Raw genomic sequence first — 20192 nt, 5'->3', positions numbered from 1 at the left:
TCCGTGGGTCATCATCATAGCCACTACTTTCCACCCAAGTCGCCTTCCTCCTGCTTTTCTTTTTCATACTTGCCTGGTGAACCCCCAAACCTGCTTAGATCCAGGTCTTCATAAACTCAGTACTTTAAATGCAAAGAAAGCATTTTGATAAGGGTACTTCTGAACTCCCTTTCAAATTGGAATTCCTAAAGCATGTCTAACTCAGCTTCCTGTTCTTAGCTGTATGGCTTGCTGAAGTAATTTTTTTTTTTTTTGGCTGTGCTGGGTCTTCTTGCAAGGGGTGAAGACTTCTCTGGTTGTGGCACGTGGGCTTAGTTGCCCTGAGGCATGTGGGACCTTATTTCCCTACCAGGGATTGAAACTGCTTCCCCTCCATTGGAAGGAGGACTCCTTACCACTGGACCACCAGGGAGATCCCCTGAAGTCATTTTAGACAGGTGGATGTTGAGAAGCAGTGAAGGCATAGCTGAAGCATATTTTGCCATTGCAATTTTGCTAACTCAGCATGTTTATTGATGTTTTTATTGTGTTACTGAATTCCTACTGTGTGTGTGTGTGTGCCAGATACCCCACAATTGATTGAGAGCCTATGGCCATGCTGGCTAAAGGGTAGACAAACCCATAAGTCATTCAGCACAAAATGGTAAGGCAAAAAAATGCTCTAGCGGTGGGTACCAGGGAAGGGGCCGCAAAGTCAGCCCGGAGAGTTGACCTGGGCCTTGGGAGGAATAAGGAAGGAGAATTCCAGGTGGAGAAAACAGCATATACAAAAGGCTGACAAAGGATGAATCATCTGCTGTGTGGAAATGGGAAGGCAGTTTAGAGTGCCACAGCATGGAGATACCCTTACAGTAGCCATGAGGAGGGCCGGCCATTGCTGGCAACCAGCCGACAGCAGCCTCAGCAGCCTTCTGGGACACGAGAGGACATTTCTCTGTCAACGAGAGAGGGGGGCTGCCCACGGGAGTTTTCATGCTGGGTTGAGATAGGACCATCCTGTGTTTTAGAGACTGGAGGCAGGAGAACCATAGTTAGGAAGTGATTATCGTGGTACAGGGGAGATACACTCAGCCTGCTATAGGAGATTCACTCCATCAAAAAAATAAACAGAACTCACAAGGCCCTTTTGGAGGACCTACTGGATGCCATCCCCTGGGGATTCAAAGGTGAAGAAAAGGCTTTTTTGTCCTTGAGCCTCTGCCAGGCAGTGAGGGGTAGGAGAGGTGGCAGACAAGTGTATATCCTGGAGAATGGTGGCACACAGTGGCGGCTCTGCAGCACCTGCTCTTGGGGTTGGCTGTGCACAGGGACTGGGGGCGTGGGGGTGGGAAGGCCCGCTCATCCCTCGCTCCTGAAGGATGCTCAGACCCCTGGCTCTTCCCCTTGGTTGTGCCTCCCACTCCTTGGTACCTTGTGCCCATCCCAGCCTGACTAGTCTTTCCCAGGGCCAGTTTCAGTGGGTGCTTCTAAGTCACAAGATTTCCTTAGTCTGGTATCAAAATTCTTAAATGGAAACAGTCCTCACTGTGCCCCCAGCCAACTGTTCTAGCCACTCATCTCGGATGCCTGTGTGCTCCAGTGAACCGGAGTATTTATTTTCACCACACTGTCACTAATGTCTTGCTTCCTCCCTCTGTTTACATTGCTCCCTCCTCCTGGAATGTCTTTCTGCTCTGTTTCCTAAATGTGAAAGCAGTGGGCATCTCGAAGACCCCGTCTAAAAGCCCCGAGATTTTCTCCAACAGGACGTCAGTGGTCCCCTTGCTGGCCCCAGACCTGAGGAAGCCCTTCTCTCCGTGGGTCACCTCAGCACGTTGTCTTTATCTCTCCCGTGGCGCTTTCCATCATTCTGTGTCGTGTTATAAACAGCTGGGTGTTTTTCCTCTAGACTCTCCCTCCTTAAAGATGAGGACCAGGTTTCTTCAATGCTGTGATGACATTTTGCCTTTAGTAGGTTCACAGGAATGGCTGGTGCATGGAAAATGAAGATTGGGCTACACTCACAGACAGCCCTGCCTGAAGCCAGGTTGTCTGACTTTCATTGTGTGTAGGAACCAGTGTTTGTTACTTGCATCTTCAAGATAAACGACCTAAAATCCTTATTAAGCCCTTAACAGGTGTTAGGCAGTATGCTAAGTACCAGAGTTCCAGGGTTGATAAAGACAAGCAGGTTGTCTCAGGAAGCTTCTATTCTGCAGGAGGGGAGGGAGGGGGCGGACAGCAGGTGAGTAGGGTCAGCAGGGGGCAGTGCTGGGAGCCACGTGGGGTGCTGGAGGGTGACTCTGGGTCATCGTCGGAGAAGCTGTTCTGAGGAAGGAAGGACGAGAGGGCCCCACAGTGGGCAGCTCCCTAGGTGGGCACGCTTGCCTGGCTAGATAGGGATGGAAGATGGCAGGGGGAGGATTGGGCCTTCTGATGGGACTAGATCCCTAGGTGACCAGGACAGGTGTCCCCTCCCAGACCCAGGGAGGGCGGGTCGCAGGACCTAGAGATGATCCCGCTGACCTCTGCCGGGTTTCATTTGCACAGAAACACATCATCCATGGCCTTCTCCCTGCAGCCAGCATCGCACCGAAGCCCGCTGTGCCCCGCACACCCCCTCCGCGCAGCCCCAACCCCTCTCCAGAGAGACCAAGGTGAGTCAGCTGAGCAGGCACCGAGGTTGCCCCTAAGCTCAGCCACCAAGCACTGGGTCCTGGAGCTGCTAAACGGGTAAGAAAATCAAAAGTAGAGTGATTAGGATCATGCCCTTTGAAATGCTCTCCTGGTTCCATAATGAAGCGCTTCATATGGTTTGTCCATGGGCTCATGGTCTGTGGACCATCAGGTTTGTGGAGTTCTCACATTTCCCGCCAGACTTCTTTGTCCATGGGATTCTCCAGGCAAAAATACTGGAGTGGGTTGCCATTTCCTCCTCCAAAGCAAATTTTCAAAATAGAAAACACTAAAGCCCAAACATTTTGGCGGAGAGTATGTTAAAAAGTATTTAAACTATGTACATAATTTTCTTTTTAAACTCAAGTCTGCCTTTCAGAAGAACTGCTTTGCAGGAAGGAAGGAGAAGCAAGTTCACGTGCCAAAGCCTGGGATTCCCCCTCCTCTGATGCTCCTGTCACACCAGAGAATGGACTTTCTTTTGTACTTAAGGCCCCTGCCTGTGTCCTCTTAAGATTTTGGACACAGAAGAATTTTAGATTATTCTTTATTCATAAAATACGTGGATGCGTGGCCTTAGGGGTAGTACCTTTTTAGTGTTCTTTGAAACTGGAAATATTGTATGCCTCCTGGTGGCTCAGATGGTAAAGCATCTGCCTACAATGCCTACCTGGCATGTGGGAGACATGGGTTCAATCCCTGGGTCAGGAAGATCTCCCGGAGAAGGAAATGGCAACCCACTCCAGTATTCTTGCCTGGAAAATCCCATGGATGGTGGAACCTGGTAGGCTGCAGTCCATGGGGTCACAAAGAGTCGGACACGACTGAGCGACTTCACTCCCCCTCACTCCCTGATAATAAACACTTCAAAGTATTTTTGTGCTAAATCGCATCAGTCATGTCCGACTCTTTTGCAACCCCATGGACTGTAGCTCGCCAGGCTCCTCTGTCCAGGGATTTTCCAGGCAAGAATCCTGGAGTGGGTTGCCATGCCCTTTTGCCAGAGATCTTCCCGACACAGGGATCAGCCCTCATCTCTTATGTCTCTTGTATTGGCAGGCGGGTTCTTTACCACTAGCACCACTGGGAAGCGAAGTATTTTTAGTGTTTGTTTTTTTCTTCAGTGCAATCTTGATAACAAGAATAGCCATTTATTAGTGTTTATTTTGTGCCAAGGATTCTGGTTGGTGCTTAAGAAGCCTTGTTTCATATCATCCTCTCAGCAAACCCGGGAGAAAGGTCCTGTTGGCGGCTCTTTTGGTTCAGGTGTTAGTCACTGACCTGGAGCCTCACGGTTGGTGGGTGGTGGTATTGCTGCGATGGGTTGTGGGTTTGTCTGGCTCTTCAGTTGTTGTGTGAACAACCCTTAAGTTGTGTCCGTAGAACCTAAATGTTTTTGGAGACTTCCCTGGTGGTCCAGTGTCTAAGACTCCGTGCTCCCAATGCAGGGGGCCCAGGTTCAATCCCTAATCAGAGAACTGGATCCTACACTTTGTAACTAAGACCTGGCACAGCCAAATAAAAGCAAAAAAAAGAACTTAAATGTTTATGTAGCAGCTGCATTGTGGCCAGTGTGCTGTAGACTCATTAGAAAATCTCTATTGTCTCCTATGTTTTCCAAAAATATATTTCTGGACTGTAATTTTTTATAAGTCCCAAATAATCAACATAGTTTTGATAAATATGGGCTATTTCTAGATAATTTTTTTTCTGAAAACTAACATTCACATTAATGTTATTCCACTGGCATGGTTCCAGTTTGCACCTAGTATAACAGTGTCAGTTCAGTTCAGTTGCTCAGTCGTGTCCGACTCTTTGCGATCCCATGAATCGCAGCACGCCAGGCCTCCCTGTCCATCACCAACTCCCGGAGTTCACTCAGACTCACGTCCATCGAGTCAGTGATGCCATCCAGCCATCTCATCCTCTGTCATCCCCTTCTCCTCCTGCCCCCAATCCCTCCCAGCATCAGAGTCTTTACCAATGAGTCAACTCTTTGCATGAGGTGGCCCAAGTACTGGAGTTTCAGCTTTAGCATCATCCTTCCAAAGAAATCCCAGGGCTGATCTCCTTCAGAATGGACTGGTTGGATCTCCTTGCAGTCCAAGGGACTCTCAAGAGTCTTCTCCAACACCACAGTTCAAAAGCATCAATTCTTTGGCGTTCAGCTTTCTTCACAGTCCAACTCTCACATCCATACATGACCACTGGAAAAACCTTAGCCTTGACTAGACAGACCTTTGTTGGCAAAGTAATGTCTCTGCTTTTCAATAGAATTTAGTGTTTCCTCCTTCCCATCCTTTGCTACTGTTGTTACACATTTTATTCTGTATGTTGTAAATCCCAAAGCATATTGTTCTTATTTCTGCTTTAGACAGTCTTTTATCTTTTTTTTAAAGCAGTTTTATGATATAATGGATGTATAATCTTAGATATTTAAAATAAATACTTTGATAAGTTTTGATGTGTGTTCATACTCGTGAGACCATCACCGTCACTATCAAGATAATTACTGTACCGTCTTCCCCTCCAGTTTCCTTGTGCCCCTCTCTAATTCCTCCCTCCCGCTCTCTCACTTCCCACATGTGAGCCCCACCCTCCCAGGCAGCCATCCACCTGCTTTCTGTCTCCATAGATTAGTCTACATTTTCTAGTGTTTTATAGAATCGAAATTACACAAAACAATTATGCTGATTTCTCACACTCGGCATAATTATTTTGAGATTCATCCATATTGTTGTGAAATCAGTAATGCATCCTTGTAATTGCTGAATGGCATTCCATTATGTGAATATGCAATTATCTGTCCATTCACCTGTCTATTCAGTAACTGGTGGGCTGATTCTCTACTAGAAATAAAGCTGCTGTGAATATTTGTGCATAAATCTTTGGCCCTGTGCTTCATTTCTCTTGTGAAAGTATCTAGGAATGGAATGACTGAATCATGTAGTTGTTCAGTTGCTAAGTCGTGTCTGACTCTTTACAACCCCATTGACTGCAGCACCCCAGGCTCCTCTGCCCTCCACTATCTCTCAGAATTTTCTCAAATTCATGTCCACTGAGTCAGTAATGCTGTCTAACCATCTCATCCTCTGCCGTCCCCTTCTGCTTTTGCCTTCCTTTTTTTTTCCCACCAGGGTCTTTTTCAATGAGTCGGCTCTTCTTATCAGGTGGCCAAAATATTGGAGCTTTAGCTTCAGCATCAGTCCTTCCAGTGAATATTCAGGGTTGATTTCTTTTAGGATTGACTGGTTTGATCTCCTTGCAGTCCAAGGGCCTATCGAGTCTTCTCCAACAGGACAATTCAAAAATATCCCTTCTTTGCCACTCAGCCTTCTTTATGATCCAACTGTCACATCTGTACATGACTACTGGAAAGACCATAGCTTTGACTATACAGACCTTTGTCAGCAAAGTGATGTCTCTGCTTTTTAATAGGCTGACTAGGTTGGTCATAACTTTCCTTCCAGGGAGACAGTGTCTTTTAATTTCATGGCTGCAGTCACCATCTGCAGTGATTTTAGAGCCCAAGAAAATAAAATCTGCCACTACTTCCGCTTTTCCCCCTTCTATTTGCCATGAAGTGATAAGTGATGGGACTGGATGCCATGATCTTTGTTTTTTGAATGTTGACTTTCAAGCCAGCTTTTTCACTTTCATCTTTTACACTCATCAGGAGGCTCTTTAGTTCCTCTTCACTTTCTGCTGTTAGAGTGGTATCAGCTGCATATCTGAGGTTGTTGGTATTTCTGTCAGCAATCTTGATTCCAACTTGTGCTTCATCCAACCTGGCATTTCATATGATGTACTCTGCATAAAAGTTAAATAAGCAGGATGGCAATATACAGCCTTGATGTACTCCTTTCCCAATTTGGAACCAGTCAGTTGTTCCATGTCCAGTTCTAGCTGTTCCTTCTCAACCTGCACACAGGTTTCTCAGGAGACAGGTAAGGTCTGGTATTCTCATCTCTTGACGAATTTTCCACAGTTTGGTGTGATTCACACAGCCAAAAGCTTTAGCATAGTCAGGATATATTTAACCTATTAAGAAACTGCCACACTCTTTCCCAAATTATTAGTCTATGTATGCTCCTACCAGCACAGTGTGAGTTTCCATTTCTTCATATCCTTACCAACACTTTGATCAGGTGTGTGTGTGTGTGGTTTTATAATTTTATTTGACGATTAGGTATAAGTTCTCGTTCATGTTGACTGTATAGAGATTTTTTATAATCTTTTTAAAAAACATTTATTTATTTGGCTGCACAGGGTCTTCATTGCATTGTGTGGGATCTTTTGTTGTGGTGCGCGGACTCTGTAGCCATGGCAGTTGGCACGTGGGCTTAGTAGCCATGTGGCGTGTGGGATCTTCATGACCTGACCGAGGATAGAACCTGTGTCCCCTGCGTTGCAAGGTGGATTCTTAACTACTGGACCACCAGGAAAGCCCCCTGTTCGTAGGTTTTTGAAGGTGGTGACAGATGCATAGGTAACAATGTCCAGAGCTTGTTTGGTGAATCCTTATCTTCATTACGCCTTCTGGACAACCGCACTGATAAAGTATAGGACATACCTTATCCCTTTGACCCAGACAGTTCTGTTGAGCCTGGAGTCAATGTGCACATCTGTATAGTTCCTGTCAACTTCCTGGAAAATTCCTGGATCTCTTCAAGGGTTCCCAGGCCACCTTTCTTGAAGCTGGTTTCCTGGATGTGCTTGTGAATGCTGGTGGGTTACTCTCTGGTCACCACCTTGTTGATGGCAGACTGGCCTCTTCTTCTTGCCATCTGTCTTTGTGGGAGCCATTGTGCCAGGTCCAGGTTGAAGGGATTATCTTGGCCAATCTTTTCACTTTCGGACACTCTAATAGGTGTGTGGTGGTATCCTTATGTTTCTGTTTTGCATTTCTCTACTAACTAATGGTGTTGAGCATCTTTTGATGTGCTCATTTGCCCTTGTATAACTTTCTTGGTAAAGTATCTGTTAACATCTTTTGCCCACTTGAAAAAATTGAATTGTTTTCCTCTTCAGTTCCATTCGGTTGCTCAGTCGTGTCCAATTCTTTGTGACCCCATGGACTACAGAACGCCGGGCTTCCCTGTCCATCACCAACTCCCAGAGCTTGCTCAAACTTATGTCCATCGAGTCAGTGATGCCATCCAAGCATCTCATCCTCTTTCGTCCCCTTCTCCTCCTGCCCTCATCTTTCCCAGCATTAAGGTCTTTTCCAGTGAGTCATCTCTTCTTATCAGGTGGCCAAACTATTGGCGCTTCAGCTTTAGCATCAGTCCTTCCAGTGAATATTCAGGATTGATTTCCTTTAGGATTGACTGTTACTGAGTATAAAATAGGTTCTTTATCAAATACGTGATTTGCAAATATTTTCTTCTCATCTGTGGCTTGTCTTTTCATTTTCTTAACAGTTTTGCAGAGAACAGAAATTCTTAATGTTTATGAAGTTCAACCTGTCAACTTTTTCTTTTATAGATCAAGATTTCAGTACCATATCTAAAAAATATTTGCCTACCCAAGGTCATAAAGCATTTTTTCCTATAGCTTCTTCCAGAGGTTTTATACTTTTAGCCTTTACATTTAGGTCTATGATGCATTTTGAGTTAATTTTTGCATATGGTGTGCAAGGTATGGATTCAAGTTCACTTTAAAAAAAATATAATTCCATTGTGTTTATTTATTTTTAAAAATGTTTTTATTTACTTATTTATTTTTGGCTGCACTGGGTCTTCATTTCAGCAGACAGGATCTTTTTTTGTTGCAGTGTGCAAGCTTCTCTAGCTGTGGCACAGGCACGAGCGAGCTCCAGAGCACGGGCTCAGCAGTTGCAGTTCAAGGGCTTAGATGCCTGAGGGCATGTGGAATCTTAGTTCCGTGACCAGGGTTTGAACCTTCATCCCCTGCATTGGAAGATGGATTCTTAACCACTGGACTGCCAGGGAAGTCTTTTTTGCATGTGGGTGGCCAGTTGTTCTAGCACCATTTGATGGAAGTTATTTATTGGGCAGGTAACTAATTACACCAAAACTTGATGGCTTTTTTTTTTTTCCTGCCATGCCGAGCAGCTTGTGGGATCTTAGTTCCCTGAACAGGGATTGAACCCAGGTCCTTAGCAGTGAATGTGAGGAGTCCTAACCACTGAACCGCCAGGGAATTCCTAAAACCTAGTGACTTAAAACATGAAACAATCCCTTTTTTAATCGCAGATCTTACTATTCTCTTTTTTTTTCCCCCCTCTGTGTTTCATTTGGGTTATTTTCTATTGTTTTACCTTCAGGTTTCACTCATTTTTATGCAATATGTAACCTAACTGTTAACCCCATCTGGTGTAATTTCCATCTCCTGAAGTTCAGGTCTATTTAATAATATTCCATGTCCCTGCTTAGCTTTTTGAACATGTGAAACACAATTATAATAACTGTCTTAATGTCTGTCTCTGCCACTTCTAATGTGAGTTCAGTTCTGGATGGGTTTTGCTTGATTATTCTCTTCATGTTTTTCTGTCTGCATGTCTGGTTATCTTTGATTGCATGCTAGACACTGTTGTGAGTTTCACCTTGCTGAGTGCTGGATATTTTTGTATTCCTGTAAGTCTAGTTGAATTTTGTTCTGGGATACAATTAAATGACTTGGAACTGATCTTTTGGGTCTTGCTTTTCTGCCTTGTTAGGCAGGGTCAGAGCAGTGTTCAGTCTCGGGCTGTTCATTCTCCTCTGCTTTCAGAGTGCTGTACCCAGTGTCCCCTGAATTGCAGTGTTTTCCCATCTGTCTGGTGGGAACAGGCGCTGTCCTCAGCTGTGTGTAAGCATCTGGCGCTGTTCCTCCCATCCTCCTGGCTGGGTCTCCCCCACCCTGGGCAGTGTCCTTGTACTCCCGCACCGAGGAGCATTGTGCTGAGCTCTCAGTGGGGCCTCTTCGGGTTTATGGAGTTCTCGCAGTTCAGCTCTGTCCTCTCTGGTACTCTGTCCTGCAGATTCTATCTGCCCTGGTGTTCCCTGACTCTCCACTCCATTCCCACAACTCAAGAGAGTCTGTCCGGCTCCACCTCATTTCCTCCTCTCTCTGCTGTAACCTGGACATTCTCTCAGGCAGTAAGCTGGGACAATTAATTGTTTATTTTGATTTTTCACGTGGGAGGGTAAACGTGTTATTCTGTCTTTCCTGTATTATAGGGCTTCCCTGGTGGCTCAGATGGTAAAGAATCTGCCTGCAGTGCAGGAGATTCAGGTTTGACCCCTGGGTTGGAAAGATCCCCTGGAGAAAGGAATGGCTGCCCACTCCAGTATTCTTTCCTGGAGAATTGCATGGGCAGAGGAGCCTGGCAGGCTCCATGGGATTGCAAAGAGTCAGACACGACTGAGCGACTAACACTTTCACACTTTCCTGTGTTATATTTTTGAATAATTTGCAAGACTTTCAAAATCCTTTTCCTTTCTTTTATATCTTTTTATTTCTCTCTTTTTTTTCCATTCCAGTCTTTCATTCTAATAGGAACCCTACCTGAATATAGACTGCTTGGATCACAGACCTGGTTTCATCTTGCATTAACTAGGAAAGCTTAGAGAAGTCATTTAACGTCTGTGAAAAACGGAGATGACAAATTATCTGTTCACGCAGAGAATGAAGTGCTGGCACACAGCCGGCTGACTACAGGCATGTAGTCAGTGGATAGGCTCTGAACACTGGAGAGCTGAAAGAAACCTTGATTAAGTCACGCGTCCTGTTGTTCAGCCTTCAGCTTGAGGGTCCGTGTCTCACTGACTCACTGGGGTGATTCTGTCCACAGGTCTGCTCTGGCCGCAGCCATTCTAGCGACAACACTGACTGGCCGGACCGTTGCCATTCCTCAGCCTCGCCGGAGAGCCCACTCTGAGAGCGACATGACCTCCATGGAAAAGGACAGTTTGATCGAGCCCTACGCCACTACCTCAGAGCTGAGGCATCAGTAAGGACTGTGTCCCGGGCTCAGCTTCCTCTCAAGGCAGAGGGGGAGCAGCTCTGTGTGGGGGGGTGTGTGTGTGTGTGTGCACGCGCGCATGTGGTTGTGACTAGAGCTTAGCATGCAGGTTTTCATCACCAGTGTCAAAGAAATAGTGTCCTGGAACATTAATCAGTCTTCCTGCTGCTGCTAAATCACACCAGTCGTGTCCGGCTCTGTGCGACCCTATAGACGGCAGCCCACCAGGCTCCCCCGTCCCTGGGATTCTCCAGGCAAGAACACTAAAGTGGGTTGCCATTTCCTTCTCCAATGCATGAAAGTGAAAAGTGAAAGTGAAGTCACTCAGTTGTGTCCGACTCTGTGCGACCCCATAGACGGCAGCCCACCAGGCTCCCCCGTCCCTGGGATTCTCCAGGCAAGAATACTGGAGTGGGTTGCCATTTCCTTCTCCAGTGCATGAAAGTAGAAAGTGAAAGTGAAGTCGCTCAGTCAGGTCCGACTCTTCGCGACCCCATGGACTAGCCTACCAGGCTCCTCTGTCCATGGGATTTCCCAGGCAAGAATATTGGAGTGGGTTGCCATTGCCTTCTCTGAATCAGTCTTGAATTGTATCCAAACTTTCCCCAGAGTGGATCTTGTTAAATTAGAGCTTATGAAGACGCTGGTTGCTTTCATGGCAGCACCGAGACCATGAATCCACTGCTTTTAGCCATAACCGTAGATGGCGAGAGTTGTCAGTCACAACTTCTCATGAGTGTCCTCTCTGAACAGTCACACTGTTGAATTTACCTTTGTTGATGCCTGTACTGTAACCATTTTTCTTTAACATCATTTTCTCTATTGCTTGAGCTGGGTTAGCGCTGACATAGGGCTAAGGATCAGGAAGGTTTCCTCCCGAGGGAGGAGGCATTGGGGAAGAGCTGTGGGATGTACAGGAACCAGCTGGGAATGGCCTGAGGGCTGGGAGTTGGTCAGCATGGTGCAGTTCAGTTCAGTTCAGTCGCTCAGTCGCTCAGTCGTGTCTGACTCTGCGACCCCACGAATCGTAGCACACCAGGCCTCCCTGTCCATCACCAGCTCCCGGAGTTTACTTAAACTCATGTCTATCGAGATGGCAATGCCATCCAGCCATCTCATCCTCTGTCGTCCCCTTCTCCTCCTGCCCCCAATCCCTCCCAGCATCAGAGTCTTTTCCAATGAGTCAACTCTTCGCATGAGGTGGCCAAAGTACTGGAGTTCCAGCTTCAGCATCATTCCCTCCAAAGAAATCCCAGGGCTGATCTCCTTCAGAATGGACTGGTTGGATCTCCTTGCAGTCCAAGGGACTCTCAAGAGTCTTCTCCAACACTACAGTTCAAAAACATCAATTCTTCAGCACTCAGCTTTCTTCACAGTCCAACTCTCACATCCATACATGACCACTGGAAAAACCATAGCCTTGACTAGACGAACCTTTGTTGGCAAAGTAATGTCTCTGCTTTTTAATATGTTATCCAGGTTGGTCTTTCCAAGGAGTAACTTTCCTTCCAAGGAGTAAGCGTCTTTTAATTTCATGGCTGCAGTCACCATCTGCAGTGATTTTGGAGCCCCCAAAAAATAAAGTCTGACACTGCTTCCACTGTTATCCCCTCTACTTCCCATGAAGTGATGGGACCAGATGCCATGATCTTCGTTTTCTGAATGTTGAGCTCTAAGCCAACCTTTTTACTCTCCTCTTTCTCCTTCATCAAGAGGCTCTTTAGCTCCTCTTCACTTTCTGCCATAAGGGTGGTGTCATCTGCATATCTGAGGTTATTGATATTTCTCCCAGCAGTCTTGATTCTAGCTTGTGCTTCTTCCAGCCCAGAGTTTCTCATGATGTATGCTGCATATAAGTTAAATAAGCAGGGTGACAGTATATAGCCTTGATGTACTCCTGGAGTAACAGGCAAATTTGGCTTTGGAGTTCAGAATGAAGCATGGTGCAGGGATGAGCTTTTTAGACAGAGAAGAAGGAGGAGGACACACGTGAGCATCTGAAGAGGAGGATATTTGTGGCTGGGAGGAGTCAAGTGAGGTGGGGAGTCATCTGAGATGGTGCTGGAGGAGTGGGCAGGTTTAGGGGACCTTTGGCGTCCTGTTCCAAGTTTTGGAGTCTCCTCGAGGAGCAGTGAGAAGATGCTTTAAGAGCTCGTGGGGTTGGAGTGGGGATTACATCACCAGATTTGACTTTTATCTGCTGTGTGTATTCAATTTTGATATTTGAGGGTTTTTTTTTTAAACATACCAAGAAATTCTATATTTTTTATGTAGTAAGAAGTATCATTGTTTGTAGTTCTGACATTATTATAAAATCTAGAAAGATTTTCCTTATTGCAGCGTTATACAAATGCTCACATATTTCCTTCTAGGATGTTGGTGGTTTAGTTGGTAAGTCGTGTCCGACTCTTTCAACCCCATGGACTGTAGCCCGCCAGGCTCCTCTGTCCATGAGATTTTCCTGGCAAGAATACTGGAGTGGGTTGCCATTTCCCCCTCCAGGGGATCTTCCAGACCCAGGCATTGAACCCGGGTCTCCCGCATCGCAGATGGATTCCGGTATTGCAGGTGGATTCTTCACTGATTGAGCTACACTTATGGAGAAAGAAATGGCAACCCACTCCCGTGTTCTTGCCTGGAGAATCCTAGGGACGGGGGAGCCTGGTGGGCTGCCGTCTCTGGGGTTGCACAGAGTCGGACACGACTGAAGCTATTTAACAGTAGCAGCAGGATGTGTTTATACTTTTGGTTTTTGCATTTTAATCTTGATTCCATTTTTGAGATGTTTGAGTATAGCCTGTTTTTCTCCTGCTGAGAATTTATACTTTGGCTGAATAAGAGCTGAAGATGAGGAAGTGATTCTGAAATTCACTGAAAAGAATAATCAGATAAGACCGTAAAAGGGTATCTGGAGGGGAAGAATGTTGACTCAGGGAGGGCTGCGTTAGCCCCAGCATATTTTAAGGCATATTGAAGTAGTTAAAGGAGTGTTGGATCAGCGATAAGAGGTGCACAAGAATGCCCTGAGGTGAGCCTACTGTTTGCAGGGATATTGAAACTCTAATAGAGGCAGCCCCACAGATCAAAGGGAAAGGACAGGATTCAACAGTTTATTCGTTAGCAGCATTAGAAAAAAATCAGGTTTCAGCCTTGCGTAATTCATGCACCAAAACATTCCTATTGAATGAAAGGCTTAATTTGTATATACGTAGAAATGTCACGAAATCCTATATCCAGTCTAATCAAACCTCTCAGAAGGAGATGACTACTGTTTACTTCTGAGCTAAGAATTTGGAAGGTTAAAAAAAATTTTTTAGTTTTAAATCATCTGTATGTTAAAAAAATTTACATAGCCAAAATAAAATCAACAGAATTGGGAAAATATTTCTAGTAAATACAAAGTCAGAGTTTTAATATTTGTAGGTGGATAAGTTCATTTCATATTGGAATGGATGTACTAGAATCAGAGTAGATGAAGGGACAAAGGACATGAGCAGACAATTCACAATAGAAGAACCAAGACTCAACACACAAATATATGGAAAAACACCCAGTCTCAGTAAGAAATGCACATTTTTGCAGTGAGGTTTACATTCTTTGGACTTCCCTTGTGGCTTAGCTGGTAAAGAATCTGCCTGCAATGCAGGAGACCTGGGTTCGATCCCTGGGTTGGGAAGATCCCCTGGAGAAGGAAAAGGCTACCCACTCCAGTATTCTGGCCTGGAGAATTCCATGGGCCATACAGTCCATGGGATTGCAAAGAGTCAGACACAACTGAGCGAGTTTCACTTCACTTACATTCTTTTGGCAAGTTTTAGACAATTATTACTGATGTAGTCACAGGTTGGGGAAGTGATTCTATGTGGATGCATGTGGACCTGTGAAATGTTCATACTGCTTGACTCAGCCTTTCTCCATATGGTTGTTTTATGGGATGAATCCTCAATACAGAAGAGATTGCACGCTGATGTTCATTGCAGAGCTGTTTGTGTCGGTAAAAACTGGGGGGGAGGGAACCTAAGGGGAATCGCTGACTGAACTGATGTATCTACTCGAGTCTGACTTTAAAGACTTATTAACAAGGAAGCAAATTGTATATGTATACAGTGATTATAACTGTAAAAATCTAGGTGAAAAACTGGAAAGAAATTCTACCAGTGTACAGAGAGATGGAACAGCGGATGGTTTCACCCTTTAGCTGCTGACTGTTTTGTCGTGTGGTCCTAGTACGTCACAGGGGGACTTGGAGGCGGTGCATTTACTACATGTATATAAACCAGTGTGAGGTGTTAAGCGGCTTGTTCTTTATCTTGATCTTGAATGTTCTAATACAGACCACACTGGCAGAATGAAACGGGAAGAAGATCTTCTCTGCCATCCTTTGAAATGCTGGGCTATGAGGAGGACGAGGACACTGACTCGCACCTGTCGTCCAGCCGCAGGCAGTCTGGAGACGCCAGCGCTCGCAAGGAAGAGGGAAGTCTCTGCGACGCCATGTATGCCGCGCCACACAGAAACCAGGTGCTTGCCGCCTTCTAGCGTTTCTTCTACACTCTGACATTAACTCACAGGAAATTGTACCGAGTGCACTAGAAAATAGGTCCCTTTTCTCTCTTCGGCTGTTAGTGGCTTGTTGTTTGGGGGCTTATTTTTTATTTTTTATCATTGGTCCAGTCTCATTTTCTACCTTATTAGGCTAAAATTTAAAACTCTTTCCTTTATCTTTCAAGACAAGTCCTTCAGAAACAGAAACATCTTCACGTCTTTAACATAGATTTCCATCTGATGCTAGTCATCCTGCTCTTTCCTTTGTGACCCCGTGGGCTGTAGCCTGCCAGGCTTCTCTGTCCATGGGGATTCTCCAGGCAAGAATCCTGGAGCGGGTTGCCATGCCCTCCTCCAGGGGATCTTCCCAACCCAGGGATAAAACCCAGGTCTCCTGCACTGCAGACAGATTCTTTACCGTCTGAGCCACCAGGGAAGCCCAAGAATACTGGAGTGGGTAGCCTATCCCTTCTCCAGGGGAACTTCCCGACCCAGGAATTGAACCAGAGTCTCCTGCATTGCAGGTGGATTCTTTACCAGCTGAGCTACTCAGGAAGCCCAAAATTTAAAACTCCTTCCTTTATCTTTCAAGACATAATTTTCAGAAACAGAGAGAAACGTCTTCCTGTCTTTAACGTAGGTTTCCATCCAGTGCTGGTCATCCTGCTCTGTCCTTTGACTGCCCCCTCCCTGAGCTGATTTTCCTGTCACTTTTCCGTATGTGTACGTTGCAGTGTTTCTTCAGACTCATGCCTGACAAGGAGCATCATCACATGTCTCTCCACAGTAGCTGACATTCTTAGGGTGCATGTGTGAGTGTCTCGTTCAAGCTCTTACATGTGTTCATCTCTGGCTGTCTGGGTGACATAGGTTCTATTTCAGCCCTGTAGGGGGCTTACCTGGTGGCTCAGATGGTAAAGAATCTGCCTGCATTGTGGGAGACCTGGGTTTGATCCCTGGGTCGGGAAGATGCCCTAGAGAAGGAAATGGCAACCCACTCCAGTATTCTTGCCTGGAAAATTCCATGGACAGAGAAGCCTGGTGGGCTACAGTCCATGGGGTTGCAAAGAGTTGGACATGACTGAGTGACTTCACTTCACATGTTGGGGAGCTGAGATACCTCTCTGGTTGAAGGAGCCTGGTTCTCCACCGTTGGCCACATGCCCTGGTTTAAACTCTTGTGTTCCCAGGGTTTTGAAAGCGGAGTAGCACCATTTCTTTAATGGCAAAAGACAACACCGTAATTCCTTTTTCCGTTCTCTTTTTTCTCTTTTTCACCATCACTATAACATGTTACTTGTCGTGACTCTACTTAAAGACTTGCAATGTCAAACTATGTTCATACTGATTTTATTTCTATTGATTATCCTCCACTACTTTGAATTACATTTTAGATGGTCCTAGGGAAATTATTTTGTGGAATCCTTATGTATTTCAGAAACTAGCCATCACTTTCTAGCATATACAGGCTTTAACATGCAGAGTTAGGTTTCTCCACAGCAAAGAGCCCTGGATAGGCAGACAGGTGCCAAGAGCCCAAAAAGGTCTCCTGCAGCGCTCTGAAAGGCTTGTGTGAGCGCCCACCACCCCTCAAGGCTGCACACTTCCTGGCTGGTATTTTGGACCCAGACCATAGGTAGAGCTGTAGCACTCAACTCTTGTGGACATGTGCTAGGAAAATTGGGAGTGAAGCTTGCTGCCACATTTACCTGAGTGGAGAGAGATAACAGTGACCTCCACAAGCTCCTTTGTTGTTAATCGAACATAAAATTTTATTTTTCAGGCCAGTGTGTCTTGGTGGCTCAAGGACCCATGTACAGTACAGAAATTTGTTTTAAAAATTTGAAAAGTAGAGCAAGGCAACGAACAGTGCCAAGGATTGGGGAGGATGCGGAGAAGCCGTGGGAGTGGGAGTTGGCACCACCATTGTCGGGGGGACTGTTTGACGCCGTCTATTAAAGCTCAACAGGTGCATTTTCCATAGCCAGGCACCCCCACAGTTGAGATATAGAACATAATGTAACTCATTAGTGTTCTCATTCTCCAGGATGAGCAAGTACTGACATCTTATCTTTTTTTTTTTTTTTCTTCTTCCAATTTTTAGTAAAAGAAAACTATGGTTAGGGTTGAAATCTTTGTCTCCCATCTGCTTCATCCCTGGAAGGCCATCTCCTCCTGGATTTGGCGTGTGTTCTGGAAGTCTGTTTTTATTCTTTTGCTGCAAATATCAGGAAACAAATGTGTTACTATATGTATATATATTTAATTGTGCAAAGGTCACCATACAGGAACCCATCTTTCCTCCTCTCAGCTTTGTAGTTTTTTGAGTTGCATACACATTATTTATCTGCTCACCTACTGGTGAACATCTAGATTATTCCATTGCACACTTGATACGTGTACCCCAGTGGGTGTTGCCAAATTGTTCTCCAAAGCAGTAGTTCCCATTTGCCTTCCCAGCAGCAGTGTGTGGGTGCAGGTCTCCACCTTTCGGCACACGCCAGCCAAGAGGAAAGCCTTTCCGCAGTGCAGCCCAGGGGCGGAGCCAGAGGTGGAGTGTTAGTAAGTGATTGCGGTTGAAAGGTCTCATCATAACCTGCAGAGGAACGAATGAAAGGGCCCTGAAGCTGGAACGGGATTTGTTTCCCACAGTCTCAGGATTAGTACCTCAAGGGGAAGAAGACACGTTGACTTTTTCTGAGCATTTGGTATCTTCCCTGGTGGCTCAGTCAGTAAAGAATCAGCCTGTAACACAGGAGACCTGGGTTCGATCCCTGGGTCGGGAAGATTCCCTGGAGAAGGGAATGACAACCTACTGCAGTGTTCTTACTTGGAGAATTCCATGGACAGAGGAGCCTAGTGGGCTGCAGTCCTTGGAGTCACAGAGAGTTGGACATGGCTGAGTGGCTAACACACACACACACGTGCACAGGCAGCTCACACATGCCATTTCATTTACTTCACACCTGTGTGGGTACGTGTGAGAGAACAGGATAAATGACTTGCCCAGGATCATCCAGCCCACCACCCAGTGGCAGAGGCAGGATTCGGATCAGGACAACCCGTTTCTCCTGTTTAGAATCAGAATTTGTGTTGACAGTCCTTGAGCCTCTCAAGACTGTTAGATAGACTTAAAGACTTGTGTTTGTCTTTGAGGATTAAAATACGTATCTTTGAAGAGAATGGGTGTGTGGTGCATAAAAAACTGCTGTTTGATCACTAGATGGCGCTAGCAATGAAGAGGACACTGCCTATGGAGTATGTTTTAGTTTTTTTTAAGTATTATTTTTACTGTAGACAACTTACTTCTAATTTGCTCCTTAGTTTTACTATAAGCATTTTGTAATCTCAGGTAAATAATTTATGCCTTTATTCTTTTCAATCAAAACTAGTAAGATAAGGACACAGACCAGCCCAGGTCAGGCAGTTTGGGTATAAGTCTCTGCCTCACGCCTCTCTCTGTGTTTCAGGGTAGTTTGGGCAAACATCTTCGTGCGAAGTGTGCACCCTCCCAGACATGGCCTAGCAAATGGAAAGCAAGTCTTGTTTTCAGCAGTTTTCTTGTTGGTGCCACAAAAAGTAAGGCTGGAGGGGAAGCGGGCTGTGTGAATGTGTGGTCAGTTTGCACGATATGAGAGCCCAGCAACAAGAGCAGTGCCGGGACATCAGAAACCCGAGTCCAAGTCCGGCTTCTCTGCTTCCCAGGTGTATGACTTGGGAAGTCAGATAACCTCCCTGTGCCTCAGCGCCTCCATCCTGTAAAGGACTATCAGTGTGGACACTGTCTTTGGGTTGGTAAATAATTTGACATCTATTTGTCCAGCATCTGATGAGTACCAGGCATGTGCTAGGTGCTGGAGAATCAGTACAAGGCTCCCTAGTCCCAAAGTTAAGTTAATCGATTAGAATTATGATGAATGTTACAAAGGAAGGGTACTTGGCCGCGTGGGACCATGTATAACCTTTCTGAGACCACCGTGGAGAGTAACAGCAGAGAAGGGGTTGCAGCCTTTCTTCTCTCATTTGAGGTCACTTGATTTTTCTGCCTGATAACTTTTGTAGGTTCATTTTTATCGTTTGAAGTTCAGTAATTTCACTAGGATTAACAATGGTGTTTATTATTTTCTGTCCTTTTTTCCTGAAATTTAGTTTACATAATTCTGAAGACACGGATTTTCCACCTCCCTTTTTTTATTTTCTGGGAAATATTTTCCTCCCCTCTTTTATTTTATCTTTGACTGGTTTCATCGTCGGTTCATTCCGTTCTCCTTTGGGAACACGAGATATGCATTTGTTGGGTCTCCTTTATTTGCCTTCCATGTCTGGTATCTTTTCTCTAATCCCTTGTCCCTGCATTCTCTTCTCAACATCACTTTGTGTGATTTCCTCTGTGTACCCTCATCCCTCTCAGCGCCTTGTCACTATGTTTTATGGCTTCTTGGCACCCACTCCGGTATCCTTGCCTGGAAAATTTCATGGACAGAGGAACCTGGCAGACTACAGTCCATGGGGTTGTGAAGGGACAGACATGACTGAGCAGCTGAGCATGCATACAGTATAACTTTTACCTCTGTATTTATTTCATTTTGCCTTTTGCTTTTTTGAGTTCTGCTGATTTATGTCACATGTTTTTCTGTGGCCTCATCACTTTTTTTTTCCTGCAGAAATATTTTTGCTTGTTTATTGGGCTGCACTGGGTCTTCGTTGTGGCACAAGGGATCTTTAGTTGGGGCATGTGGGATCTAGGTCCCTGACCAGGGATGAACCCGGGCCCCCTGCATTGGGAGTGTGGAGTCTTAGCCACTGGGCCACCAGGAAGTCTTGCATTATCACTTTTCTTGATCTCCTGGATCTCTTCTTTTATTCCTCATGTCAGTCTCTGCTGTTTCTAGCTTCTTTGAGAGTACAGAGTTGGATTCTGGAGGGTAAAGGAGGGCTCTCTCAGCATCTCCCTTCAGCCTCGCCCGCTCTCCCATCTGCCCCGGGGGAATGACTGTACGTCTCCTGGGACCGTCACATCCTT

General features: G+C 45.5%; 1 protein-coding gene across 5 annotated transcripts in view; it reads left to right on the top strand.

Annotated features, from left to right (window-relative positions):
• The window catches only part of CEP89 (centrosomal protein 89), an 80464-nt gene that overhangs the window by 866 nt on the left and 59406 nt on the right, over nt 1–20192 (top strand). For all 5 annotated transcript variants that reach the window (XM_044932188.2, XM_044932187.2, XM_006061387.4 and 2 more), the window contains exons 2-4: nt 2530–2636; nt 10454–10612; nt 14959–15145. In XM_044932188.2, coding sequence (XP_044788123.2) covers nt 2530–2636; nt 10454–10612; nt 14959–15145 — 453 coding nt within the window. The remainder of the gene's footprint in view (nt 1–2529; nt 2637–10453; nt 10613–14958; nt 15146–20192) is intronic.

Source organism: Bubalus bubalis, chromosome 18 (assembly GCF_019923935.1).
Source record: "Bubalus bubalis isolate 160015118507 breed Murrah chromosome 18, NDDB_SH_1, whole genome shotgun sequence".
Taxonomy (NCBI): Eukaryota; Metazoa; Chordata; class Mammalia; order Artiodactyla; family Bovidae; genus Bubalus; species Bubalus bubalis.
The sequence above is the reverse complement of the archived record's forward strand: the minus strand, read 5'-3'. Positions and strand labels throughout refer to the sequence as shown.